The sequence below is a fragment of the Bubalus bubalis genome, chromosome 6 (assembly GCF_019923935.1).
Source record: "Bubalus bubalis isolate 160015118507 breed Murrah chromosome 6, NDDB_SH_1, whole genome shotgun sequence".
Lineage (NCBI taxonomy): Eukaryota > Metazoa > Chordata > Mammalia > Artiodactyla > Bovidae > Bubalus > Bubalus bubalis.
Genome location: NC_059162.1, coordinates 85,758,084 through 85,771,191, shown reverse-complemented (window position 1 = coordinate 85,771,191; position 13,108 = coordinate 85,758,084). Strand labels below are relative to the sequence as shown.

Genomic DNA, 13,108 nt, shown 5'->3' with positions numbered 1-13,108 from the left:
AAAGAGTAATGTGGAAACTTACATTACCTTATTTAAAATAGATAGCCAATGGGAATTTACTATGTGGCTCAGGAAACTCAAACAGGTGCTCTGTATCAACTTAGAGGGGTGGGATGGGGAGGGAGATGGGAGGGAGGTTCAAAAGGGAGGGGATATATGTATAACTATGGTGGATTTATGATGAGATTTGATAGAAAACAACAAAATTCTATAAAGCAATTATCCTTCAATAAAAAAATTAATAAAAAAAAAGCAAGAGAGTTCCAGAGAAACATCTACTTCTGCTTTATTGACTAAGCCAAAGCCTTTCACTGTGCAGATCACAGCAAACTGTTGAAAATTCTCACAGAGATGATAATACCAGACACCTTACCTGCCTCTTGAGAAATCTGTATGCAGGTCAAGAAACAACAATTAGAACAGGGCATGGAACAACAGACTGTTTCCAAATTGGGAAAGGAGTATGTCAAGGCTGTATATTGTCACCCTGCTGATTTAAATTATATTCAGGTTACATCATGCAAAATGCTGGGCTGGATGAAGCACAAGCTGGAATCAAGATTACTGGGGGAAATATCAATAACCTCAGATACACAGATGATATCACTCCTATGGCAGAAAGCAAAGAGGAACTGAAGAGACTCTTGATGAAGGTAAAAGAGGAGAGTGAAAAACCTGGTTTAAAACTCAACATTCAGAAAATGAAGATTATGGCATTTGGTCCCATCACTTTATGGCAAATAGATGGCAAAACAATGGAAACAGTGACAGACTTTATTTCTTGGGGTTCCAAATCACTCCAGATGGTGACTGAAGCCATGAAAGTAAGATGCTTGCTCCCTGGATGAAAAGCTATGACCAACCTACACAACATATTAAAAAGCAGAGACATTACTTTGCCAACAAAAGTCCATCTAGTCAAAGCTATGGTTTTTCCAGTAGTCATGTTTGGATGTGAGAGTTGGACTATAAAGAAAGCTGAGTGCCAAAGAATTAATGCTGTTGAACTGTGGTGTTGGAGAAGACTCTTGAGAGTCTGTTGGACTGCAAGATCAAACCAGTTAATGCTAAAGGAAATCAGTCATGAATATTCATTGAAAGGACTGATGCTAAGCTAAAGCTCCAATACTTTGGCCGCCTGATGTGAAGAACTGACTCATTTGAAAAGACCCTGATGCTGGGAAAGATAAAAACAAGGAGCAGAAGGGGACAAAAGAGGATGAGATGGTTGGATAGCATCACTGACTCAATGGATATGAGTTTGATCAAGCTACGGGAACTGTTGTTATACAGAGAAGCCTGGCATGCTGCAGTCCATGAGGTCATAAAGAGTCGGACACAACTGAGCGACTGAACTGAACTGAGAGACCTCAAGCCAAATACTCTTAAACAAATATCTTTATTTTGAATGTATCTGTATTCTGAGTTAATGATATTCCTACACTCTGAAATAGGAAAAGGAAATGGCACCCCACTCCAGTACTCTTGCCTGGAAAATCCCATGGACAGAGGAGCCTGGTGGGCTGCAGTCCATGGGGTTGCGAAGAGTCAGACACGACTGAGCGACTTCACTTTCACGTTTCACTTTCATGCATTGGAGATAGAAATGGCAACCCACTCCAGTGTTCTTGCCTGGAGAATCCCAGGGACGGCGGAGCCTGTTGGGCTGCCGTCTATGGGGTCGCACAGAGTCGGACACGACTGAAGCGACTTAGCAGCAGCAGCAGCAGTAGCAGCACGCTCTGAAATAGTGTCTCTATTTTTCCAACCCTCTGGTAGGCTGAATAATGACTCACAAAGATGTTCATGTTCTCATCTCTGGAACTAGTAAATAATTTTTGACAGACAGAATTTTGTAGATATGATGAAATTAATGATTTTGATATGGATTATCCTAGTGAACCCATTATAATCAGAAGAGTCTCTGTAAGAGGAGGCAAGGAGCACATTGAGAGAATACGCGAGGATGGTGCAAGAGAAGAAGCTACATTGATGGCTCTGAAGATGGAGGAAAGGGGCATAAATTCAGGCGAACAGGTAGCTTCTAGACTGGAAAATCCCATCAATGGATTCTGCCCTAAAGACTGGAAAGAGCCAGCCCTGCCCAACCTTGACTTGATAAATGTTGGTTGTCTTAAGCACCAAGTTTGTGGTGATTTCTTACAGCAGCAATAAGATATCAGAATTACCTCATTTGCTCTCTAAGAACACTACTCAGGAAAATACTCAGGTTCCCTCACCTTTTCTATTTCCTGGAGATAAGCATCAATGAAGTCTCTTGGTTCAGCAGGATTCCAGTCTCTCTTGTGGTTTTCAATCATACGGGCAACAAACATCTTCATTTTCTCCATATTTCTAAAGAGTGCTTGGTGCGGACCCGGAAGGAAATTCATTATCTTTGGAAAGACATTGTAGAACTGATGGAGAAAACAAAACAGTCTTAGAGACAAGTGGGTACCAGATTTCTACTTTTGAAGACAAAGAAACCATTGTATCTCTATATGTATTTTTTTTTGCTAACACTCAACCCTTGGAATCACCCTTGTCTCATCTTCTCTGTCACACCCCTCTTCTTTCCCCTCTGGCAAAGCATTTCAGCACTCCATCCAAAATAGAACCATTTTCAGACCACTTCTCAGTACTCCATGTATTTGTCATTCTAGGACAAAGCCCAAGCATTTCTTACCTAGGTGCTTTAAGGCCTCCCAACAATTTCCCTGATTTTCTCCTCACCCCTTTCCCAGTCTATTTTCCACTGAGCTGCCAGAGAGATCATGTAACAATTTAATCAGATCATTCCACTATTTATCTTTCAATCCTCCAATGACTTTCCATGACATTTAGAGAAATTCTACATCATTCTCCTGGCCTGGAGTTCCACATGAGCTGGCCTCTTCCACTCCTGTCCCCTCTTCTGCTATCACTCGCTGCCATCTTACTCTCTCTTAGTCTTTCTAGTCCAGCCCCGTTGGTCTCTGTGACAACATCAAGAATGACAATGTTTAGTCTTTTCCATTCACTATTCCTTCAATTAAGATTGGTCTTCCTCTGGAAATTGTATAACTCTAGCCTTTGTTTCATTCAGGTAGACTCAAGTGTCACTTGCTTGGAGATATCTTACCTGATAATTCTAAAATGCAGTACTTCTGGAACCTCTTCCCATCCCCCTATTTCCTTTTATTATTTTTTTCATGGCATTTTTCTCTACTATGTGTGTATATATCTTTGTGTGTGCATAAAACACCTCTTTCTAGCTAGGTAGCTAGTTACGTTCAACATAGATGCGTGTTTGACTATCTATGCATTATGATATATTCTTCATGTGGATAAGATGTTTTTAAAACTAAGTGGATTTTGGATATATTTTCACTAAAAATATCTGGTAGAAAACAGATAGCCCAACATAATGGAAAATTGCCTAGACTTAAAATGAAACATACATGCCTTTGACTGTTAGCTCTATCACTTTCTAGCTATAAGGCTTTGGGAATAATAATGATATTAATGACAATAATGAAGATGATGATGTAATTTGAAGGACTTAGTGTAACCCACTGCCACTGGGGCACCAGGGTTATTTTCCTTACTCAATTACATGAGATCTATTCCACACTTAACAACAGCCAGTGGATCACTATGTGGATTTGCTTAAGCATTCCCATATCTACTTGCACACATTAGGATGCTCCATTTCATCTTTAAAGGATTATTGTAAAAAACTGACTGAAATAAAGTATGTGAAATTGTCGGGTAAACTGCCTGATCTATTTTGGGTCTCTAAAAAAATGTATATTACCCCCTGCCTCCTGACTCATCCAACCTTCCCCGGAATTTATTTTCCCTGGGAATAGTCAATACATGCTCACTGAGGTCCCAAACTTCCTAGGTTCTGTCTTAATAGGACGGAAGAAAACAGAATTACTGAATGGGGGCTGGGGTTTAGCATGATTAGAAGTGACAATAAGGAATGTTATTCAAAAGTAATACTGACAACAATAATCCTAGTAGCTCATATTCATTATGTTCCTTTAATGTGCCAGGAATCATGCTAACTGCTTTATCAGTTTGGGTGAGATGGGTCCATCAAACTCCAGGCAGTGTTGCTTGTTAAAAATGATTACAAGTAAATCGTCCTTTAGGTGTACAAGGATTTACCGCAACACTTGGGGCTGATTTTCCCCTAGAAGTACCTTCCAAATAAAGAAAAGAGCCTAAGAGACCAAGCAGATGAGCAGAGCTTTTGACAGACTTAAAACCCTAGCAGGACAAAAGGAGACAGCAGGGACTACCAAGGACAGGGTGAGTGTTGAATGCCTTAAATCCATATCCTACAAATTTAGAAAACTGGTAATAACAAGTGTGGATGGGCATGGAAATAGTGCAACAGGTGGAAATCTTTAAGGATTTTTACAAACAGGTGAATATGCAAGAGAAAGGAGTGGATGTGTCCACATGAACAATAGAATAAGAATCAAAAACAGTAAAGTCAACAGATTGATTTCAAACAGGTTTTTGCTGAAGTCAATTTTAAAAGGTTACATTAGTTAAAAAGGAAAGAAAGACCCAATCTAATCTGTGATGGACACCAGCCTAATGTCTTTATGAAAGATAGCAAGTGACAACTGCCTCACCTGGCAGCACATTGATGTCTGCAGATTTAAGATCTCATCCAGCATCCTCAGCAGTTCCTGGAACTGATCATCCTGGTAGTCAAAGCGCTCCCCGAAGGTGATGGAGCAAATAATATTGGAAACAGCATTGTTGATTGTGAAGTGAGGGTCAAAAGGCTGTCCTGGAGGCAGGAGAAGAAATGGAGCCTTCGGATAGGATTGCTTCTATTTTACAGAGATCCTACTCTGTGTGGCGTACGGCACACTGAGTACAGAACTACCTCTGAGGCTGTGACCCCAGGGTCTGACAGCCTCAGGGTCTAATCAGTATTCAGTCCATGCCTGGAAAGTCCAACTGATGACCAGGATTTAAAACCAATAATGTGTTTAATACCAATCTTTTCCTTATTTCACAAGCCACATGAGGGCAGGTCATGGTTAGCTGTTCCCTGTCATCCATCCCCTCAGCACCCTGCACAATTCTGGGCTCAGGAAAGGCAGGTAGGCACTGATGAACGTCTGGTTAGTGAACGTATGAGCCACAGTCCCTGCACCTGTCCTATGACATGCTCACCGTTCTCCTCTCTTATCGCCTGGATGAGGTAGGTGGCCTCCTCCTGAATGCGTTCCTCTAAGCTCTTCTTTCCTAAACCAAAGTTCCTAAGAGTTGTCAGGGCAAATCTTCTTTGTTCCTTCCATAACTGGCCACTGGACATGATCAAGCCTGGGAAAAGAAGGCCAAATTATGAAAAAAAGCGAAAAAGATCCATGATGTATTAAATGAAAGGAAGAAAAAGGGCTGTAAGGTACTTGAAAACTAATCAGAGAAATAGTCCCTAAGCAAGGATATAATGGCTTGAATTTACTGATTGCTTGCAGTGCTGTGCACATCAGCATTTGTAATGCATTCTGGGATTTAGTACTCACAGAAACTCTCTGATTAAATCATTAGTGTAAAACCAGCACCCCCCCCCCCCTATTTTTTGATGAGAAAAATGAGGCACAGGAGATAAAAGTACATTCTACAAGGTTGCACAGTTGGAACAGTTAAACAGGCATTCATTTCCAAGTCTGCCTGACTCTGATGCCCATGCTCTGATTACTTGTCACATACTATATTTAAGTATTTGTTATGCTACATACTAAGTATGCACTAATGGACTAGACAAAATCAAAACTCATAAGGAGAAAGTGCTTAAAGATCCTAAAAAGATGAATCACCCAAGAAAACAAAGAATTGTGAATGTGTGCAGAAAGAAAATCACAGGCAAAGGATAAAAAAATCCATAATGAGGTGTGCAGAGAACTTCATTTATTTTATAACACAGGTGAGACCACCACCCTCTCAATTCTTCATTCCACTACACTCTTCCACTCCTTCTAATATCTCCCTTTCACTTCCACCACCTTAGTGAAGTGGCCCTCCCTGCTCTTCAGTCCAGGATCCTTTTCAGCCTCAAGCTGATGTGTCAACAGCATGAGATGCTTTTTTCTTGAAACACTCTTTTCCAGTGGTGCCCAGGACACCACACTCTCCAGACTCTTCTGCTAATTCTCTGACTTCACAGAAATCATCATATCTTCGGTTAACCTATCTCCTATCAAATTTTGAAATGATGGGCCTTTTCAAGCTTGGGTCAAACCCTCTTCTCTCTTACCCTTATCCTCCATTTCTGTGAAATCTCATCAGCTCCAAATATTTCAAATAACATCTACTGATGTGAACATCTCTATCTGTGCCTCAGCTGCAGACATGTAACTAAGTGTCTGCTTGACTCTCTGGGCTTTATACTCAGCATATTCATGATTTTATTCATGGTTTGCTCCATACAACTCCCCACCCATGCCAGCCAACACCTTGTCTTTCTCCATATCCTCCTTCTTTCCTTTACCTACCCATTTGGGTGTCTACCTCATTCTCCCTCTGTCTAGGTCATCATGTCCTATTGGATATGCCTCCTGAATAGCTTAAATCCATGTATTTTCAGTCAGTCTCCTGGTCTAACCTACTGAACTGCCATTTCTTGATACCTCCCTAATCCAGGCCACCACCTTCTCTCACCTAAAATGCTACCGTAGTCTCCTACTCCTTTTATTCCATTCTTGACATTATAGCTTAGAGAAGCCTTTAAAATGTAGCATGTAAATACAATGATTTCTTTTTCTACTTAAACCATTCAGGAGCCTCTGTTGTTACTAGGATAAAAGCAACATCCTTAAACATGAACTCTTTTTTGGCCAAACTTAGCATCTTCATCTTCATTTAATTATCTCCATTTAATCTCTGTTCTTCCCACACTGGATACCTTTCAATTCCTCAGTTCACTGTCCTTCTTCCCACCTCATAAACTTTTCATATTCTATTCCCTCTAGTGGATTGCTTCTTCATTTTATTACTTGTCATTTACTTACAATAGCTTTTCCTGAGTCTCAGGACCAGATTCGATACCCATACTAAGTGAACCCTGCTCTTAACTTCATAACACTGAGGACTTAAATTATTAGCTTACTTGATACTGTTTTTATTAATTGCATGTAGCTTACAGAAAAATCAAGAATTTTTTCTGTTCTACTCACTACTCTGTCACTGGTGCCTAGTCTTACTAGGTTCACAGGGCAGATGATCGAGTAAATGAATGCAAAATAATGGGTGAACTATTTCAAAGAGGGATTGAGAAATATCTGAAAAAAAAAATGCTGTTTTGTTAGTATAGATTTAAGTTTTGCATTTAGATTTTTGAAAATGGAAGTTTATTTAGTGACCATTCTAAGTATTCACGCCAAACTCTTTTAACATAGATAGAAGGCTTAAGATACCTTTGGGTCACAGCCTTAAAATAGAGCATAAGGAACTGGAGGCAAGAAGGGATCACTTAATCAACAGGAACAAGCTGATCCACATCCGTTTTCTAGGGGAAGAGATCTGAGCGGGAAAGCAGAAAGAGAGCCTGAGGACGCATTGCCTTTTCTCTGCTTAAACAACACATCACATCACTGAGTGATGAGGATACTTATTTATCAAAGCATCCAGAGTGAGTTCATGCAGGTGATGTCGCTTCCCCCAAATCCCTGACATTAGAGCTGACTCTGCCAGGTGCCCTGAGGGGGTGCCTTCAACAGGGAAATGCGGGCACTCAGGTTCCTTATGAGGAGCTTGGTCCCTGGGATTGTTGGAGACACTTTCATAGACCACAAGAATATCAAACATACACTTACCAGTGTAACAGCTTACCTTTGTTGTTTATGATGCGCTCTTGGAGAGGCACTACAGGGCGGTTGGAGAAGTTTTGGCCTTGGTGGACAAGCGCTTCTTTAATTAAGGGCAATCCAGTTATAAGAACAGAAGGAACTGTACCAAAATCCAAGCTAAAAACATTCCCATATTTCTTCACAAACTGAAAAATAGTAGAAAAGTTACAGTTACATATGCACATCTCTGTGTGTCCTGGAATGGAGGGTATGTGGAGCTTTGGCAGCCTATATTAAGGGGAATTTGTGTGTGTGTGTGTGCGCGCGCGTGCGTGCACGCCTTGGGCTGTTGGAAATATTTCTGCCTGTTTCCATTTTTTTTGGTCTCAACTAGACTTCAGTTTAATCTACTACAGGACACAGGCATTCATTATAAATACTCATCCATATGTTCACCTTACTTGGATTGAGTGAGCATATGTATCCTGAGAGTAAGGCATAAAAATACAATAAAATAAGCAAGGTCTCTAACCTCAAGCATCTTAGACTCTAGTGAAGCAAGAGAATTCAGCCCATGAGACTCACCAGAGAAGGCAGAGATGTGTTTAGTGAATGTCTGGGGTAGAAAGCATGGACTTCGTAGTAAATCATATCTGTTTAACCACAAGACAGTGTCCCCTTCTTCAACAGGCTCTAGGTGGCAAAAAATTCATTACAGGGCTAGGACCAGTCATAGACAGGAACACACTAGCTGGAGCCAAGTTAACTCTACGTCTGGCTAGCTGTGAGATCTCGGGAAAGTTGTTTCATTTTTTTTGGAGCCTGTGCTCCCCAGCTATAAGAGAGAGAAAATTATTCTTCCCTTACAGTTTCTGGGGCGGGGTAATTCCCTGGCTGTCCAGTGGTCAGGACTTGGACTTTTAGTGCCATGGATACAGGTTTAACCCTGGACTGGGAACTAAAATCTCACAAGCAGGGCAGTGTGCTCTCTACACCCCTAAAAAAGGGGAAAAAAGTTTCTGTGAGGAAGAAAGAGGACAACAATAGGAAAGACAGTTTGTTTTCTGATACTGGCAGACGGCCACTCTAGACTCTAGGGAATGAACGGGCTCCGTGAGCAAAGGAGCACAGGCGCACTTGCTCAAGGAGGCAGATGGGACAAGAGCAAAGGGAAGACGGACAGGGGAAGGCACTGGTGGTCACGGACAGCCACACCACTGGGTGCCACGCTACCCACCCTGCACCTTTTATCTCATTTCCCTCACACCACCTTATGGCAGTAATGATATTAGTCATGTTTTAGTAAGGAAAATGAGTCATGGAGAAATAACTTAGCCAAAGCGCCAAAAAGATATGGGACTGTAGGTATTTGTGAGATTTAAGGACAAAGACATAAAGCTGAAATAGCATGGGGAACTTAGAGTTTACTGGATGTGACAGCAGTAAACTGAGAATGAGAGTAATGGGGCAGGGAGAGGAAGAGGGAGGAAGCACTAATAAAGGGAGAGTGTGTGGGTGTGTCCCAGGCTAGGAGAGGTGCCCGGAGAGAATACATCTCACTTGTGTAGGGAGCTGGGATACAGTGTTGGAAAGGTGCTAGAATTACACCAAGAATGTCTTAATGTCAAAAGGTGAGTGTTAAGAACTTGGATTTTGAAGGCAAACAAATTGCTTTGTATCCAGCTTCCACTGTTTACTTTCCATGTTATATTTGGTTAAGCTACATAACTTCCCTCTGTCTCAGTTTCTAAAGGTATAAAATGAGGGCTGTTACAAATCTCATCATTAGGATTCTGCTGTTAGTAATCATAACACTAAACTTAATAATAAAATTATGTATTGTTATTGATATATTTAGAGTGTATTTTAGCAAATAATTCTTGAAAGATATTGACAAAGAAATAGAGGGGAACTGGCCAGAAAGTGATACCATTTCCCTATCATAGTCCAGTAAGATTTTTTTCTTATTCACATAAATGATTCTAAAATAAGCCAGACAGCTATTGTAGAAAATGTTTAGAAAATGGGGCATGGGAAATTAGGAAGGTTCTCATCATGCCAAACAGATCAGCCAGTTTCTTCACTGCCCTCTCACTTTGTTTCAGCTCCTGTCACTTCTCCAATTAAAAAATCTCCTGTCCACTTTACTCCACTCTCCTACCATTCTGTTCAAGTTCACTCAAATTTATTTCAGCATTCTACAGAGGTTATCCCCAAGTTTTCCTATTCACAGTGAACCACTTAATGACATCTCACTTGGTTACCAAAAATTTATACCACACATTTCATCACATACTCTCTTGTATTATGCTGTCATTCGATAAGTACGTCATAAATGCCTGTTGGCTAAATGAAACCCTGAAAAATCAATTACCTGCTACCTATATCATGAAAAGTAGCATAAGTAAAGACCAGATAGATGTAAGTTTCAAGTCCTTGTTTGGCCATTATCAATTTTGAATAACTTAGGCAAATCACTTAGTTTTTGACTCAATGGACATGAGTTTGAGCAAGCTCTAGGATTGGTGATGGACAGGGGAGCCTGGCATGCTGCAGTGCATGGGGTTGCAGAGTTAGACACGACAGAGTGACTGAACTGACTGACTGCATAGCACGTAAGGTTTACAGCAAGCACTTAAAGCACAATATAGAGAGATGTACTGAAAAAAAAAACTATGGATAAATTAAAAAGGAATTCTTAAAAAATATTCGTGTGACCCACAGGAGAAAGGAGAACTAGAGGAACAAAAAACAAAGTGAAAAATAGAAAATAAATAGTAAAATGGCAGACTTAAGTGTTTCCACAACAAAAATTATACTATGTACAAATGATCTGGAGAAGGCAATGGCAGTACTCTTGCCTGGAAAATCCCATGGATGGAGGAGCCTGGTAGGCTGCAGTCCATGGGGTCGCTACGAGTCCGATGCGACTGAGCGACTTCACTTTCACTTTTCACTTTCACGCAATGGAGAAGGAAATGGCAACCCACTCCAGTGTTCTTGCCTGGAGAATCCCAGGGACGGGGGAGCCTGGTGGGCTGCCGTCTATGGGGTCGCACAGAGTCGGACACGACTGAAGCGACTTAGCTGCAGCAGCAGCATACAAATGATCTAGATTCACCAATTAAAAGAGATATTGGTAGAATGAAACAATGAGCCACTTATATGTTATATATAAAAACTCATTTCAAGTATAATCATATAAGTAGGTCAAAAGTGAAAAACTGGAGAAGCGTGTGCTACATAAATACTAATCAAAAGAGAGCTGGCGTGGCTATATTATATCAAATAAAGTTCAGGCAAAGAAAATCATCAGGGATAAAGAATGACATTGTATAATAATTAAAGAGCCAATTCACCAAGATGACATAACAATTTTAATGTGCATGAGCCAAATAAAAGAGCTTCCAAATAAATAAAGTAAAACTACCAGAACTGACCAAACGCAGAAATAAGCCTCTAATTATAGCTGGAAACTTAACATGCCTCTCCTAGTAATTGATAGAATGAGTAGATAAGAAGTCAGCAAGGGTATGGAAGCACAAAGAACACATTCATCTTTTCAAGCTTAATGACATATAGTACAGAGCGCTCCACACAGCAGCAGCAGCAGAATTTTTTTTTTAAGTGTCTATCATGGGTCATAAAACCAACCTTTACACATTTGTTCAAAGTTGAAATCATATAGTATATGTCTTCTGACCCTAATGAACGCCAACCGTAAATCATTAACAGAAAGAAAAGAGAAAATCTTCCAATACTTGGAAATTAAAAAACACATTTCTTAAAGAAAGGTGCAGGTTTAGTATCCTAGCATTTTAGCTTTAAAATTCTATATTCTAATCATATCACTTAATGCTACTTAATGACATTTTAAAATGAATACTTTAGTGAGAGTGGCCTGTTTATGGAGGAAGCCTAAAAGTGAGGGGCTCTGTCCTTGTGGGGATGGAAGCAATGTGGTTGAAAAATGGTGAGGATTTAGGTGGTGATTGCTCAGCAGGTAAAGAACCCACCTGTAGTGCAGGAGACACAGGAGACTCGGGCTCGATTCCCGGGTCTGAGAGATCCCCTGGAGAAGGAAATGGCAACCCACTCCAGTTTTCTTGCTTGAAAAAATCCCATGGATAGAGGACCCTTGCAGGCTACCATTCATGGGGTCACAAAGAGAGAAGCAGGACTGAGCTACTAGGCCCACACACACACATCCTCATTTTACAGTTAGAAAAGGGAACCTCCAAAAGGGGAAATACAGCATCCCTCCTCCCCCTACCAAGGATAAAATTATTAAAAAGACAAAATTATCATACTATAAATTGAATGTCCCAGTAATACGCAACAAGACACAACTAAATGACTTACAAATGTATTATATCTGTCACCCTCAAGGGTCTAATAAAAGAAACTGAAGAGAAAACACAGGGTCACCTAGTCAGTCAAAAACATTTACTGAGAATGCAGAGGGGGTTCTGAACCATACTTTATCCAAATATCCTTAACAGGAGAGAAATTATGCAGATAACCAAGCTCCTGGAAGCATATGAGACTTCAGATGAGTGCTACAGTTCAATATTTACACTTCTTTCCATCAGCTAGATGGACTGAGGAGCAAGTTTTGCTTTGTACATTAAACCTGCAGCCCCTCCCTTCCCCAAAGCGCATGGAGTCGGGATTCTTAAATAGTAAACAGTTAACAGCAGTTCACCCCTAGAAAGTACAGCTGGAATCATTCCAGTTGATGGTGAGGAAAGAAAAGTTCAACGTCGGGTGTACCCGTGTTTCCGATTTAACCTCAGAGCCCCCTCAGTCTCCTGTCCTCAGTACCCAGAATGGCCCTTGTCCTGCAGGTCAGGGTGAAGACGTGGCCCTGACACTTTCGCCTGCTCCTACCTGATGAAGGACCAGGGGCGCCTTCTCAGGGTCCAGCTGGAGCAAATTGCCTATGAAGGGCAGGCCGGAGGGCCCCGGCGGGTAGTTCTTTGGATGCCGCCTTTTGAGGAAATCAACAAAGAGGAGAAAGGCGAGTGTCCCCAGCAGGACGGTGTCAGGACGGAGCGCGGCCCAGAGGGCCGTCTCCAGGGAGCTCAGGGCCTCCAGCATCACTGCGATGTCTGGTTTCGCTTCTGTGAGGGTCCGTGCCTCCGAGCTCTCAGCCGGGTTCCCAGACCCCGCCCCATCCTACTGTCTCACCCTGCCCTTCCCTCCTCCCACCGTGGCTCTTCCCTTCCCCCAGCGCTCAGCTAAGCCCCACCCCTGGCTCCCTGTGGCACCTGGTCCACCTTACCCCTCCTTGCCTTTCCTCAGGTCCT

The 13,108-nt window shown here is 41.5% G+C and overlaps 1 protein-coding gene across 2 annotated transcripts in view; it reads right to left on the bottom strand.

The window, feature by feature from the left end:
• LOC102409898 (cytochrome P450 2J2) overlaps positions 1-12,994 on the bottom strand; it is a 32,913-nt gene extending 19,919 nt beyond the window's left edge. The window contains exons 1-5 of one of the 2 annotated variants that reach the window (XM_025288605.3): positions 12,690-12,994; positions 7,843-8,005; positions 5,185-5,334; positions 4,632-4,792; positions 2,241-2,417 (exon numbers count right to left, since the gene is read on the bottom strand). In XM_025288605.3, the coding sequence (XP_025144390.1) occupies positions 2,241-2,417; positions 4,632-4,792; positions 5,185-5,334; positions 7,843-8,005; positions 12,690-12,899 (861 nt within the window). In that variant the 5' untranslated portion in view covers positions 12,900-12,994. The remainder of the gene's footprint in view (positions 1-2,240; positions 2,418-4,631; positions 4,793-5,184; positions 5,335-7,842; positions 8,006-12,689) is intronic. The other variant, XM_006048288.4, reaches the window with a different exon arrangement.
• Between the last annotated feature and the right edge of the window lie 114 nt (positions 12,995-13,108).